Source organism: Podarcis vaucheri (genome assembly GCF_965113315.1).
Source record: "Podarcis vaucheri genome assembly, chromosome: 5".
Taxonomy (NCBI): Eukaryota; Metazoa; Chordata; class Lepidosauria; order Squamata; family Lacertidae; genus Podarcis; species Podarcis vaucheri.
In genome coordinates this window covers 36,483,513-36,499,220 of record NC_138763.1, presented here as the reverse complement: position 1 = coordinate 36,499,220, position 15,708 = coordinate 36,483,513, and the positions used below count along the sequence as shown (strand labels likewise).

Here is a 15,708-nt window from a genome sequence, read left to right as displayed (position 1 = left end):
CACCCAGGGATTGTCCTGGCCAGGTGGAGTGATTTGAACCCTGCTCTCTGCCTGGTCTTCGTCCTCATTTAGCCCCCACATGTGCATGACTGAGGTTTTCCCCCCTCGTCTTGGCTATGGTGTGAGTCTGTGCTGTTAATTAATGGGGTTCTGCCTTCGGAGAAGATGAGCCAGCCCTCAAGGAGGTGATTATGTAATTTGCTAGCAATTCATGTCCCTCCCGGTGTGACGCTGCGCGCTGACGTCACGGGGCTGTAATGGTGGTGTGCCTCGAGATTTTTTTCATGAAACAAGTGTGCCTTTGCCCCAAAAAGGTTGGGAAACACTGGTTTAGACGAGCCTACCCAAGTGCTTAGAAAGTTATGATAATTTTAATCTGTTTTAGTATTTTATATTTTGTGTGTTTTAAGGTAGGGTTGTAAAATTCCTCTTCATTTTATTGTGCTATATTTTTGTAAACTGTTTTTAGGGTTTTTTTTGTTTGTTTTTACAATCAAGCAGCGGATACATTTTATGAAAGAAAAAAAGGAAACAAAAATGCCAAGACTTTGGGTGCAAAGAAGCAGAAGTCCCAGCAAAGGAAGAATGGATACAAAAACTTGTGGCGTATCCAGAAATGGTGAAACTTACCAGAAGAATAAGAAATCAAGATAACAAACTTTTTATAAAAGAATGGAAATGGCTTATTGAATATATATGGATAAATTGCAAACAGATAAAAACATTGGCAGGGTTGCAGTTTCATAAGAGTATATATTTAAAGTACATAATGAAATGACCAAATTAATGAATTGGGATATGCAGAAGATATTAAAAAAAAAAATTGAAGGAACCACAAAAAGTGGGGGAAGGAAGTCAAACTTTGAAATGTTAAATTGATGGTAAAATTAATTAAATGTATAAACTTGAAATGTGTAAATAAAACTTTTTTTAAAAAAAAAGACTTTGGGTGGTTACACTTGTTGTTCAACATAGACGAGCACAAAACAAACTACATGCAGATGGAAGACCAATATAACACAATGAAAGAGGTTGCATTAGGGAACAAAAAAAGACTATAACATTAATTGGTTTGTGGGGCTTTCACTGGCATCTTGTCCAGCAAGATCAACAAAAGGAAAAAGGATGTACAAAGCCACAATTTTTGTATTTACTGGAGAGATGGAGGCAGAATGAGAGGTCAAGGATATGCATTAGCACTTCCCTCAAGATGTCCACCTCATGTTTCCAGCACTGCGCTTAATGTATCTTATTCTCTCCAAGGAGCAAAAAGCACTATTTCAGCCTTTTAAAGGAAAAGACCAAAATTACACGAGAGACACAACTGGATCTTGCAATGTCTTTTTAAAAAAATAACTTTGAAGCAGCCATAGGGTTCTCTGCTTCTGATCAGAGCAGTAGCGCTGGAGGAGGAAGGCTTAACCCAGAGATCGGCAAACTAAGGGCCGCGGGCCGGATCAGGCCCAATGGCCTTCAGGATCCAGCCCACAGGCTGTCCGTGGATTGGTGTGGGGATTCTGTTCATTCAGGCTGCGCCATCCCCCCCCCCCGCGCGCTATTCTATTATTCCCTTCTCCTCCAGCCTAGAGGAGGAAGGAGGCTGGGCTGAGCTGCCTGAGCACCATTTTAAGCAGCCCCTCTCAGGAGCCAGCCCTTTCGTGTTGCTCATCTTCCCACCACCACCCTGGTGCTCCTGTGGGCCAGAGCGCAGAGCGGACGAACTCGCTCTGCCTACCCACGAGAAGCAGCAGCAGCAGCTGACCCCTGGCTTAACCCTTTGCTCCCTGTATCAATTACCTTCAGTCCTCACTGTTGTCAGGAGGTCCACACAGGGCTACAGGTACCTATATTTCCCCACCATCCATGGGTCAAATAGCAGCCAAGGAGGGTACAATTTTGTTCAGGAATACTGCAAGGAAGGAAAGCTTAAAACAATGCCCTGCCCACCACCACTCCCTGAATACAAATACTTCAATCCAACTTGAAGCCTCCTGTCAGGACTGCTTTAAATTTAAAAACTTGAAATGTGGAGAAATCTAGTCACTGATCACCTGTATCATTTGGCAGGAGGGTTAGACTCAGAGATAATGATTCGGACAACTCCAGCAAGCAAACTTGATATTAGATATCAGAACATCAGCTCCCTGCAACCCAAAGTAGAAGTCTCATAACTGCACCACAGTGTGTTGGTTGCCATTATCCAAGGCACAGGTGTACAGGCGCTGATCAGAATAAGAGTCTCAGCACACATAACATTAACCGCAACAGATTGCAAATTTGCCCCTTTGCTCTGGTTGCCTCCCCCTCAACATGCTTGAGAAGGCAGAAACGTTTCCACAATTCCATCAGAATAAATCTCTAATTGTCACTAAATTTCAAGGCTCTTAGGTAAGAAGTTGCCACAGAAGACAAATGGTTTGCTCAAGTTAATATATCCAGCCCAAGACAATAGCAAGCAACAGATGCTTCAGAGTAGAAGAGGCAAAGCGAGTATTTTAATCATGTGTCAAACACCTTAATGACTTCCTGAACTAGAGCAATTTGGGTGGGGTGGAGAACACATCTTATGAGCATTCGGACAATAACATTTTGAGAAAAGGCAGCCTTCCATGACCCCACTAGTGTGCACAGCATAAAAAGTTGGTTGCAAGAGTGTCACAGGTACCTATTGGATAGTGCCTGTGACATCTCAGTGAAGAGCATTCCCCTTCCCTCTAGTAACTATCAGACCATTTAAAAGATTTTGAGCACTGCACAGAAGTACTCAAGCATGAAGGGCTTATGCAATCCTACAAAATGAAAATGATATGACAGTAGGGCTGCAATCCTATACTCACTCACCTGGGAGAAAGCTTAATTTAAAACAATGGAATTTGGGTGGCATAGATAGCTTTACCATGCAGTCCTATTCTCTCACTCTGGAAATGATGTCCCACCATTCTGTGAGGGACTGTGCATGCATGTGTGAGAGTGAGTGTGCCATGCACACATGTTTAGAAGCTATCTCCATCCCCCCTCGCTTCTGCACTGGGCTGCATCTAGTCCAGTTCATGCTTTCTGCACCATATTTATGCGAGAGTGACCCCAAAACTACCACCACTATCTCCCGTCCAGGAACAGAGCAATCCTACAGTAAGTTGACTACCCCTTTGCATTGGTGGAATAAAGTGCAACATATTGTCCAGTCTCTGCTGAAGAAAGCAACACCTGCTAAATGAAGAGGGCCAGGGAGGGAAGCAAAACTTCCCCAGGGGTCACTGTTAATTGAATTATTAAAAAGTTATTTCATATAAGAAACTGTGGGGTGGAATGGGGAAGGCCATTATTCCTGTCTTCAGATTCCATTCCCATAAAATAAATTTAAGAAGAGAGGGAATAATACACTAATGAATAGTACATGACGCAGTATCAATTTCAGCAAAAGCTGTGTTTGATATATGTACAGACAATTACTGTAGTGAAAGGCAGAGCTGCTACTTTTAATTACAAGAAAAGTTTCCTTTTGACTTCCCTGCAAAATGTGCTTTATTGTGGTCCACCTGTGACCGAACTAAAACTAATGCTATAAAAAATTTTCCACTTTGCATGAGTCTTGCAACAAAGTGGTCTGGGTTAAATTCTTTCTTGGCATAGCTCCAAGAACTTGGTAGGCTTGCACCTAGAGATCTTTTGCATCTGCAGTTTCTAAACTGCCTGTTAAGAGAGATTTCTCTCTCTCTCTCTCTCTTGGACCAAATGATCCCGGCAATCTAATTTGCTGCTGCAATAGATTCATTTTTCTATGCCTGGTGAAGAGATTTGCTAACAACCTGGCTCTGGGCACAGAGACTGACCAGCACAGTGCTTGGCTACAATAGGAGCTATATTAAGTTCCTAGGAAGTACAGAACAGGGAGCAGACAGACGGGGTACATATTCAGTTAGACTGCTATTGTGCCTCTGGCTTGAGTCACCCTCCCTTCCATTAACCTGATTTACAGGAAGACTATTTTTCATTTCTGTGAGTTCTGGACAATACTCAAATTATTGGAGGGAAGTGGGGGGGCGGACTTTAATGAAATCAGCATGCCCTGCCTACAACACAGCATGTCCTACAACATCCTCCACCCAACACACACATTTTAGCCAAATTGTGCTCCCCGGTAGCCTTATACAACACAGCAGCTAAGGGGGTTGGGGTTTCCTGCCTAATCCTTGCCTACATTCCCATAGGGCCAAATACAGGGAAGCCCTGTGTTGTTGTACATTTAGAACCCAAACAACAGCAAGCCAGCATTTCCAGGGTGCTGCTCAGAACAGGCCGCATTCATAGAATTGTAGAGCTGGAAGGGACCCGAGGTTCATCTAGTCCAACCCCCTTGTGATGCAGGAATCTCAGCTGAAGCATCAATGAAGGCTTTGATGGCCTGCACATCTGGGGCAGCAGCCCATGGCACAGAGCCACAGAAGGGGCCACTGGATGGACCAGCTGGTGCTGAAAGCTAGCAGCCCCCAGAAGGTTTGGCAGGGTCCGCTCTGTGCCACACAAACCGTCCCATCTCACTCGGACTTAAAAGGAAAGTAGTGCAATGGAACTGTCACTCCTCTGCCTCTACGCCAAAGTGGACAAAAGTGAGTAGTGGCTGCAAGGAGCATTCACTCACCAACTCACTTTGGAAGCTCTGCCACCCCAGTCAGGAAATGCAGGTGAGCCAGAAGAAGTGGAACTGCACCCAGCCTTGGCCCACTTACCCTCTCTCTTCCAGGATCCATGGTGGGGAAGTGTAGGCCTTGCAGGAGCAGCTACTGTCTCCACTCACTTCTCTGCATAGGGCTGGACTGGGGAGTTGGGTTAAATGGCCCTTTGGGCTCCTTCCAATTCTATGAAAAGCCTCACGCCCACTGGGTCGCCCTCTAAGGTGGCACAGGCAGGGCTAACCCCCGCCCACCCGCCACAGCACCAGACAGAGTAGGTGAGCAAGTGAGAAGTTGGGTCTTCATGCAAGAAACATCTGCCTGGTTCTCCTGTCCAGTCACCAGTGCACAACCTTCCCTAGCAGGCTGCCACTAACAAGGAAGCAGGTAAGAGACTCCCAGAGAGAGAGGGGGGGAATTAGTTCTAGAAGCCATTGCTGGCCTCATCCAATCATGCAGGAGCAGCACAGTGGAGAAGACAGGGCAAATGATGGTTGCAAACTACTTCTTTTCACTAGCCCACTGTCTCCCTTGGAGGCTTAACTTAGAACTCTCTCTCTCCTTGGCCAACAGGGTGGGAAGGATTGAGCCTAGCAGGGTCATCCTGAGTAAGTGAGTGAGTCACTGCCTTCACTTGGTAGCACAGTGGTGAGGACTCAACTTGCTGTACCCAAACCCCACAGCTGCACACAAACACCCAGAAGTAAACAAGCAAAAAATGAGGCACCTTGCACAAATTCCCGGCTTTTACTCTCTTGTACAGACACGGGTGGTGCTGTGGTCTAAACCAATGAGCCTAGGGTTTGCCGATTGGAAGGTCGGCGGTTTAAATCCCAGCAAAGGGATGAGCTCCCGTTGCTCTGTCTCTGCTCCTGCCAACCTAGCAGTTCGTAAGCACGTCAAAGTGCAAGTAGATAAATAGATACCACTCCAGCGGGAAGGTAAACGGCATTTCCGAGTGATGCTCTGGTTTCACCAGAAGTGACCCGGGAAAACTGTCTGTGGACAAATGTTGGCTCCCTTGGCCAGTAAAGCGAGATGAGTGCCGCAACCCCAGAGTCGTTCGTGACTGGCCTTAACTGTCAGGGGTCCTTTACCTTTACACCTGGGTTGTGTGCATACCCTACATTTAAAGCACATCCCACCCACCCATCCAAAAACCATGGTAACTGTAGCTGACACCCCCCCAAACTGTACTATAATTCCCAACACCCATACAAACTACAGTTCCCAAGGTTCTTGGGGACAGACACCTGCACTCTCACTCTCTCAGTCTCTATCTCTCTGCTCTCAATCCTGCCCCTCCCACCAGCAATCATCCAGCCACCTCTGCCCACCTGCTTGCCCTCATGTTCTTATCAGTACGAGGATTGTGTTAGAAGGGTGTGCGTCCTAACAGACGGGTCACCAAGAGCCCCCAGTCCCCACCACCCACAACCTCCAGGGTCAAAGTGGAGGGAATGAGAAGAATTTCCAGCGAATTGCTACGACCTCCTCTCTAAGCGTTGGGTCCGAGCAACAGCTCAGCCTCAGCAAACCAAGTTGCAGCAGAGCAGACGCTCGGAGCAGCCCCGGGGGCCATTCTGCCCATTGACCGCTCCTTCAGCTGCCGCCGCGTCCATTTCAACTCCCTCGGCTTCCCCCACCCGCTCTAGCACCTCTTCCCGAGCCGCCTTGCTCTGTCAAAAGGCGGCTCTTGTAACCATTCCCAGGTGCCCTAAGCAGAGCAAGGAACCGGGGTTAAGCGCGTCACAACCCCCACCCCCACGGGGAAGCCTTGGGAGACCGCTGGTCTAAACGGGAAGAGAAGGGGGTGCATGTGTACTGACCGGCTGTGGGAACATCGGGCACCAGCTTGAGGGGGCCGATCTGGCGGATCTGAAACGCCGTCCTCACTTCGTGGCAGCTGGGATTCTTGACTCCGGAGACCCCGCCGCACAGTCCGGCCGCCGCCAACAGCAGGAGCCCGAAGCGTCGCCGGCACAAGAAGACCCCAGGGCTCCTGTCACCGGCCATTTCCACATTCCCCACCAGGGACGGAGATAAGCCAGGGACGCCCAGCACGTTCCCAGAAAGTCAATCAGAACCAACACCGGGTGGACTGACTCGCGCGGGGTGGGGAGAAAAAGAAACGGGTGGAAATGGGTGGCACCGCCGCCGCCGAGCAAGCTATAAGCAAAGTTGCACTGGGCAAAGTTGCGAGTTGAGGAAGGCGGGTGGGCGGTGGAGTGAGATTTAAAAGGAAGGAGCCCCGCTGGAGACGGTGCGCTGCACGCTGCCTGCCGAACGCGGAGAGTGGCAACGTTCCAGCCTCCGAACGCTGAGAGCCTGCGAACGTGGGGGTTTCCCTTTCCTTTCCCCACTCGGCGTTCGAACCGTGGAACGCTCGCAAAGGCGGTCCAGCCCGGGGAAAACGCTAGCGTTCGAAACGTGCCCTCCTCCTCCTCCTCTTCGTCCTCCAAGCGGCTCTACCGCCAATGAACGCGTCTGGCGGGAGGTGGTTGTGGTCCTGGCGGCCCAGCCCTCCTCGCACAGTAGGGTATGTCTGTGAAAAGGGGGAGAGGCAGATCTCGCTCATTGGCTTGTTGCTATAATTAGGCTCCTTTAAATAAATAAATAACCCCCACTTTAAGGAGAGAGGGAGGGGGGAAAAACCTTGAGGAAATCTCCTTTAAAGCCGCACACTGACGCAGCAAGATCCCGTGCGTGCAAAGTCGCCGAGGAACGACTCTCTGCTGTAACGCAGGGGGTGGGGTGCGGGGGGGGAGAGGTTTATATGGTTGGGTGCCAGGGAACTTTTCCAAGGACTGCGGGACAGCCTTTGCTTGGCACTAGCTGTGAGCCGTAGCCCGTGAACGGAAGTCCCAGCATCAGATTATATACTGCGGGGATCCGATTTTTGAAAAGTGCGACCCAGTTAGGTGCACATGCGTGACTTTTCGAAGAAAAGACCTAAATCGCGCCGTGGGAGGTTGCGTCAAGTTTGTGCACATGTGCCGTCTTCGGCTTTGAAGCGGCTTGGGTGTCACACCGGCTTCTGTGGGTTGTAACAGCAGCTTGCTTTGCAAAAGAGATCCTTTCTCTCCGTGCCTGGAAAAGCTCCAGTGATGTCAATATATATAGGGAAAGCTGTTGTCAAAGAAAGCAAGAAACCCTAAAGAATGAAAACAAACCTGGCAGTCCTAGATTATTAAGTCCGTGTCCACGAGACACGTTCTTCAGGGAGACATCGCTGAAGAAAGCAAATGCTTCCATGCAACTGCACTTCCGAGCAGAATAATTGACAGGGCAGCTAGATCAGACCAACGCCCTATTTAATCCAGAATCGCGTTTCCCTTGGTGATAAGCAGATGCCTATGGGAAGCCCACAACAGGACATGAGAGCAAAAGTTTCTCTCCTCCCCATTGTTCTCCAGTTACTGGTATTCAGAGGCCTGCTACCTCTGATCATGAGTAGTAGCTGCATCTTCCATGTTGCAAGATTCATGCACTGAGCAGAGAGCTGGATAAGGTCCCTTCTAACTCTGAAAAACCCTCAATTCCATGCTTACTCAGAAATATGACTCACTGTGTTCTCTGGAATTTACCCCCACACCAGCAGGCGTAATATTGCTGCCTTATGCGCGCACCCAAACACACCATTAGGGTTGCCACCTTTTTATTTTTAGCAAAGATCATGTGCCTTTTAACAGCTGCTCAAGAGGTGTAATTCAACAGGTGTATCTTTTCCTGAGCTGAAGTAGTGATGAAAAAAGCTTCACATGTTGAATTTCTGCCATATGTGCATCTATTAAGACTTGGGAGCTCTGCCACGGCCAGGGGGCGGGATGGAGGAAGAAAAAACTTCAGTGCACGCCAATCATATGCAGAGCTTAATCTGAAGCAGGGCTCAGCTCCTGTCATTATTTTCAGTACAGTACCAGAAAGCAGCAAAACTGCTGCTTTTTAACAATGAAGCAGCCACCACCAACTTGGTACCCCTCAGATGCCGTTGGACTACAACTCCCATCAGCTCCAGCCAGCACAGCATCTGACCCTGATGAAATTATGCTAGAATTGTTCAGAATCAGAAACAGTCCTAAGAAAGAGCAATTTCCATGGTCTTTCTTGAACTTAACCATGCCATGGCCTACAGATAATAAACAAAAAGCACAGGCTGTCATGCTAGTCCACTTATTGGGTGGAGGAAGAGCTTCAAAATCAAGAATAAGGTGATGCCCTTACTAAGACCAACGAAAAAGCTCCAGAATACTGGAGGGTAGGAGGCACCCTACATCTGGTAGGATGTAAAACCACAAGGTGGGGGAGAAGAGACAAGAATCAGGGAGTGGGGCAGTTCCTTCCCAAGTCTGCAGTTTATAACGATCTTGTGCTGGAATGCAGGAGGAGCTTTGCAAACATAATTGGATTAGCTGCTCATGTGTAAAACAGGTTGTAAAATGTATCTAGGGCTAAACGGACCAAAAAGGTATTAAAAAGGGGGGGATCTCATCAATAATTTTAGAATATATACAATATATTCTTTTTTTTTTTTTAGAATGTAAACAAGAATGTAGCAGAGAATAATAGAACTGCAGAATTGGAAGGGACCCACCTATAAACCATTGGTTGCGACCAGTCAGGGGGAGACAGCCAGGGTCAACCCAATGCATTTCACTGCCTGAGGTGGAAGGGAAAATGGCACCCCCTCCCATTCCACATACAAAAAGCCAGACAGGCTTGCCTATTACTGTTACTTTAACACTGGTGATGGGAACTGGCTGGTGAAAGTGGCGGTGGGGGGAGCGTTCGACCCCGGGTGCCATCTCTAGGAGGGTGACAAAATCCTCCCGTGTGGATCTTCACAGCGACACTCCTCCCACACCGGGCATCTCGTGCACTCCCGGGCAGATGTTATGTGCACCCACTGATCCCACTTCCTTCCTCTCCCCTTCCATTCCCCCTCCATTATTTATTCGCCTGCCTCCTTCCTGTCCTCTCCCCTGCTTGCCTTGCCTGCGAGCGTCCTGGTGGTGCGCCACCGGTGGCAAGCCTCCCGGGACACTTGCAGGCAGGCAGGCAGGCAGGCAGGCAGGCAGGCAGGAGGATGGGAAGGAGAAAGGCAAGTAAATAATGGAGGGGGAAGGGAAGAGGAGAGGAAGGAAGCGGGATCGGTGGGTGCACATGGCTCCCTCCATGCCCCACACGCCCGCTCCCTTCAGCAGTGTGCCCACCCTGGGCAGCGCGGGCATATGCTCCACCACTGGTGATGGGACAGCATTCTTCAAGGACACCAAGCTAGTTTAGGTGGCATGGGACAGATTGAATAACACACACAGCTCTGTTTCTGATAACTCACCACCCCTCTCAGCATTTGCCACCTGAGGCAGCCAACTCACTCCACCCAACTGTAGAGCCGCCCTGGAAATGATGCATGATCAGGTCAATTTTCACCTCCAGACTCAAAGAATCCATTGCATGCCCTAATTTCAGCATGCTGCTGCAAGACTATGGGAACACAGCTTTATAAGCCATGGTGATGTTCTGATTTTTGAACAATTCTATCTCTGTCTGCCTGTCTATGCTCCCCAGCTTGCCTATGTAAACTCAGCTGTGATTGAAAACTCTTTGTATAAATGCAAATGTGTCTCAGGGAAGCAGTACTGATAAGCAGAGAATAGGTTTGACTGTCTCTCTTGTTGCCCTGGACATGAGAAGGCCACGTAGTGAGCATGTTCTGGGATTTCATAATAGAACTATTGGCTAGGTAATTCCAGTGTTCAAAGGGCTCGGCTGCTATTTCTTGGTTCAAACTCTGAGAGGTGAAAAATAAGCAAACACTAAGTCTCTGTATGAAGCCATGCTACTGCTGGTGTTGGAGCTGTGAGAGGCTTCTGGAAAGATATCTGAGAAAAGAAACAGAAAGACAAGCAAAATAGCTCATATCGAAAGTCTAGTGCGCACAGCAAACTCCTGTAGAAACAGCCTTATCTGATCTGTCTCTCATCCCAGTAATGTTTACTGATGCTTAGCACCAGGGTATTTGCCATCAGTGGAAGAATTTTTGTCCTCCCACCAGAAACAGTTGGTAAGGGCCAAAATTCCTCCAGAGTTTTCTGAGAATTTTTTTTTACTCTATTTATTTATTTGTTCAACTTTGAAACCACCTTTCATCAAATCAAAATCCCAGGATAGTTTACCTTCCCTGACCCACAAAAGGGAGAACCACGTGGCCAAATATTACCCACCATTGTTTTGTGGTGGCTGCCACAGTGTCTCAGAATGACTGCGACATTGTGAAGGACACAAAATGATGGCCGGTTCCACTTCCTGTGGCAACAAGAGCAGCAAAGTGGGGAGGGAAGGACATGTACCACTGCTATTACAAATGAGCCCTGCCACAAGAAACACCTCCCTCTGGATAATATTTAGTGGGTAGGGGTGATAAATGCTGTATTGCAGAACATCTGGGGAAGGCTCAAGGAGAGGATTCCTTCAAATACAGGGCTGCCCACTCTCAAGTAAGATACATGACACCCTTTCTTGGCCCATGTTGATACATCTGCCCATTAGATGCCTTCAGCTTCTCGAAACACACAGGCCAATCAATTTCCTGGCAAAACATCAACAGTGTAAGATGACTTCTTTTATATATGTATTTAAAAATCCATTGTCTCCAAGAAATAACTACCACCTGTAGTAGCAAAGGAATATTAGTAATGTCAGTTCCTCTCAGTCATGTAAACCTTGCAGTGCATTTATTGTCAGTTCCCACCAAGTGAAACATCATAATTAAGTCCTGCTGGCCATGAAATCTATTTCTGTACCGGTTGTAGTGTGAGGTTGTCTATAAGCCTCTAGTTATAAAACACAGTCCTGCGCCTAAAATGATACACCAATAAAGCACATGATTGAGTGACTCCTATTTATAGTCATTAACACTACCAGTCAAGTATTTACAGTGGCCAAGTAAGTTATCTGCACTTTTATTAAGTCTTCATGATTCAGCTGGCTTTACATTCTTAACATTTTGCAAAAAAAAACCCCCGAGTAGTTAACTGTTATTTAAATGTGGCCCTCAATAAGCTCAGAACTGCTAATCATACTTTAAAAGGGATGCCATATACGATTATCTAGAGAGGGCACTGAAAGTGGCTTTAATGGTACAGTCATGGGCATGACTACTCACAGACACTCCAAGCGTCCCTATTTTCCAGGGACATCCCTGATTTAGAGAAGCCATCCTGCTTTCTGATTTGATCCTGGAATGTCCCAGTTTTCCTTAGGATGTCCCTATTTTCACTGGAGAAATGTTGGAGGGTATGGAGTTATCCGACCCACAAGCCGTCTGAAGGCAATCTTGCATAGGGAAGGTTTTTTTAAAAAAAATGTTTAATGTTTTCTTATGTTTTTATATATGTTGGAAACTGCCCAGAGTGGTTGGGGAAACCTAGTAAGATGTGTGGGGTATAAATAGTAAAATTATCATTATGGAATGAGATGTCCCTATTTTCATTGGAGAAATGTTGGAGGTTATGTACACAGCAGTAAGACCCACACAGTTCACTGTAAGCTACTCCCTGGTACACATATAGGATTTTAACCTAAAAGTGCTACATGATATGTATTATTGGTACTTGGTAATTTCTTCTTCTGTTAGTTATTAGAATAGCCAGGTGGAAGGGGAAGACAGACCTCCTGCATCTCTAATAGCATAGGCCAGGCTTCCTCAACCACGGCCCTCCAGATGTTTTTGGCCTACAACTCCAACAATCCCTAGCTAGTAGGACCAGTGGTCAGGGATGCTGGGAATTGTAGTCTCAAAACATCTGGAGGGCCGAGGTTGAGGAAGCCTGGCATAGGCTGTCATGCTAGTCAATTTAGTGGGTGGGGAGAAGGAAGAGCTCCAAAATCCAGAATAAGGTGATACCCTTACTAAGACAAATGAAAATGTTCCAGAATACTGATCCAGCTTCTAACATCTGGTAGTATGTAAAACAAAAAGGTGGAGGAGAAGAGACAAGAAACAGGGAGTGGGGCAGTTCCTTCCCAAGTCTGCAGTTTATAACCATCTTGTGCTGGAATATAGGAGGAGTTTTGCAAACATAATTGGATTAGCTGCTCAAGTGTAAAACAGGTTGTAAAATGTATCTAGGGCTAAACGTACAAGAAAAGTAATAAAAAAAGGCTTGTCACCAACATTTTTAGAATATATACAGTATATACACATTTTTGGAATATAAACAAAAATAGGGGATTTTTTTCAACAGGTGTAGCTTGTGAGGTGAACCACACCTGTTGAAAAAATTCCTATTCCAACTTGCATTGAGTTTCATCTACTGGCTGCCTGTCATCAATGGAGGTATTTGTACGAGTGATATGAAAAGATTTTGAGATTTTATATTTTGAAAATGCAGTGGGTTGGTGGGTTGGAAATGGGCGTGTGCCATGTTTAGCATGCACCAAGAAGGGCCCTCTGTTGGTTGCCCCCCTCCTTGTGGGATTTCACAAAATAGGCCTTCCTCAAGCACAATCATGGCCTAGGATTTTTAGTGTCAGCTGGTTACAAGAGAGCAGTGGTGTTCATGGGTGAGGGTAGAAAAAAGGAAAGGAGCTTAGCAAACAGAGAGAACAAAAAACCAGAAATGTAGCTCTCTACAGCATTAGGTGGTTTTCAGCATTTGTTGAAATAGCTCTTTTGAAGAAACCAAAGAAACAGTACAACAGAGACTAGGTTTTATGGAGTCCTGCATACTTGTGGTCTTAAAAAAAAAGAAAAGAAAAGAAAAGACACCTGGCTTTGTCAATTTCATCTGTCATTAGATCTGATTTTTAAAACGTTTAAGATTCAATATGTTCGGACCTCAAACAGCAATGAAATGCCCACCTGCAGCCAATTTTACCTTTGAAAATCCCCATAACTGCAATCAAAAGTATCTGCATTTTTTCTTTAAAGACTAGCAGTAATATATATATATGGAAGTACTATTTAAGTGCCATGCTTATGTTAAAATTTTAGTCTTCTTTTTACTCATTTCAGTCAGGTAAAACAAAATCTGGGTAGGGAAGAAAGTACTTTAGTTCTTTGCTTTCATGAAAACAGCTATGTTAGAAAAACAAGTAGATGAATATTGGATTCAGAGCACTATTGGTTTTATTTTTAAGGTATTTGTGCCTTGGCAGCAAGGCGATGCCCCTCTGCCACACCCCTCAGTTTTCAGGGTGTCAAATGGAAGGTTAGTCTGTCCACATCCCAGCATATACCCAACTGCTTCTCCTTCTTAAATCAACTTTTCAGCTGCTTTTATTTATGCAGCTCAATTTCCAAAATGTGGAACTGGGACTTCCAGTGCTAATTCTTAAACTCCAAAATCCACTGATCAAATACAAACCTGACAACATCTGGGATCTATTTGTTATTGTTGCACCAATAAGTCTAACAACTGTGAATGTATTGATGGGTTGAAAACTTTTGAATTCAAAATCCCAATATTTGCACAGAATCTGGGATTGATCCACACTTTGGCAAGAGTGAAGATCTTTATTCCTGCAGCTGATGCTGACAGACAGGGTGGGCCAAGGTTGTGTTTGTATTCACAGCAGGGAGATATCTGTAAACCTAGCATTACCAACCAAGTGTTGGTGATTGTTTGACATAGTCATGTTCTTGAAATAGTTGCTTTTGTTTGCAGGCTAAAGGTTTAAGTGATCATCTGCCAGATGCCTCAGCTTTAACCAGGGTTAATATTAACCATGGCTTAGAGTTATGTGCAAATCAGGCCACTGAAACACTACAGGGAATACAAAAGGTGAACAGGGGAGTATAAAGAATTATTGTGACATTTAACATAACAAGCAGTGATCACACCACGCCAGCTTGCAGGGAATTGGACTAGATGACCCTCATGGTCTCTTGCAATTGTACATTTCTATGAACTGCAGGGCAAGGGAGGAGCAGGGACAGAGCAGGGGGAAGGGAAGTAGAGCCAATTCTGAATTAGGACAAATAGGATGGAGCAAACTATACATTACAAATAGATGCATAGTAGTATAAGAAAGAAAGAAAGAAAGAAAGAAAGAAAGAAAGAAAGAAAGAAAGAAAGAAAGAAACCTCAGTGGGTTATAATCCAGATTATAAAGCAGGGGAAACTGAGATTCTTTTCTTTTTTAAATCATGTTTTATTATGTTTTCTATTATAGCCTGGTCACAGAAGATGCAACAAATACATCAATAACAAAGAGAGGGGGGTCAACCTCCTTTTATCTGACCCTTTCTTTGCCATTTGTCTATTCAAAGTCATCCTCTCCCCCAAAGGAGAGTTGCATGTGATTTCTACCCTACAGAGAAAAACAGCTAGAAGTAGTTGAATTTGAGATACAGTGCTACCTCGGGTTAAGTACTTAATTCGTTTCGGAGGTCCGTTCTTAACCTGAAACTGTTCTTAACCTGAAGCACCACTTTGGCTAATGGGGCCTCCTGCTGCCACCGTGCTGCTGGAGCACGATTTCTGTTCTCATCCTGAAGCAAAGTTCTTAATCCGAGGTATTATTTCTGGGTTAGCAGAGTCTGTAACCTGAAGCGTATGTAACCCGAGGTACCACTGTAGTAGTAGTAGTAGTAGTAGTAGTAGTAGTAGTAGTAGTAATTATGGAAAGTATAAGGGGGACATTCTCCACTTATTCACCACTGATCACAACCTTTAAAAGGGTGGAAATGTTAAGCATATGCTGCCTGTAACTCCCAGTTTGGCTCAATTACACTGAGTACAAGCCAAATTATAGCTCTTATTTGCAACATGTACACAGTAACTTCATTGGGAATACTTCCCATTCCTACATACTTTATTCAGACAGTGTGCACTAATTTCAATTGGAATTCTGTCAGAGGAGAGCTAGCAGGATGCATGGGTCTGCTGAATAATTCACTTAATGAATAATGACTTGCTTTAAAGGGTACTTTATTCTGGAAACACCATTCAGCTAGTTATCGTTAATAGTCAATGGCCGGTTCTCTTATTTAATTTAGTGAGCCTTTTGCTTCTTGCGTTGCTTCATT

At 45.7% G+C, this 15,708-nt stretch overlaps 1 protein-coding gene across 2 annotated transcripts in view; it reads right to left on the bottom strand.

The window, feature by feature from the left end:
- LOC309531939 (glypican-5-like) overlaps positions 1-7,274 on the bottom strand; it is a 407,839-nt gene extending 400,565 nt beyond the window's left edge. The window contains exon 1 of one of the 2 annotated variants that reach the window (XM_082221811.1): positions 6,503-7,274. In XM_082221811.1, coding sequence (XP_082077937.1) covers positions 6,503-6,689 — 187 coding nt within the window. In that variant the 5' untranslated portion in view covers positions 6,690-7,274. The remainder of the gene's footprint in view (positions 1-6,502) is intronic. The other variant, XM_082221812.1, reaches the window with a different exon arrangement.
- Between the last annotated feature and the right edge of the window lie 8,434 nt (positions 7,275-15,708).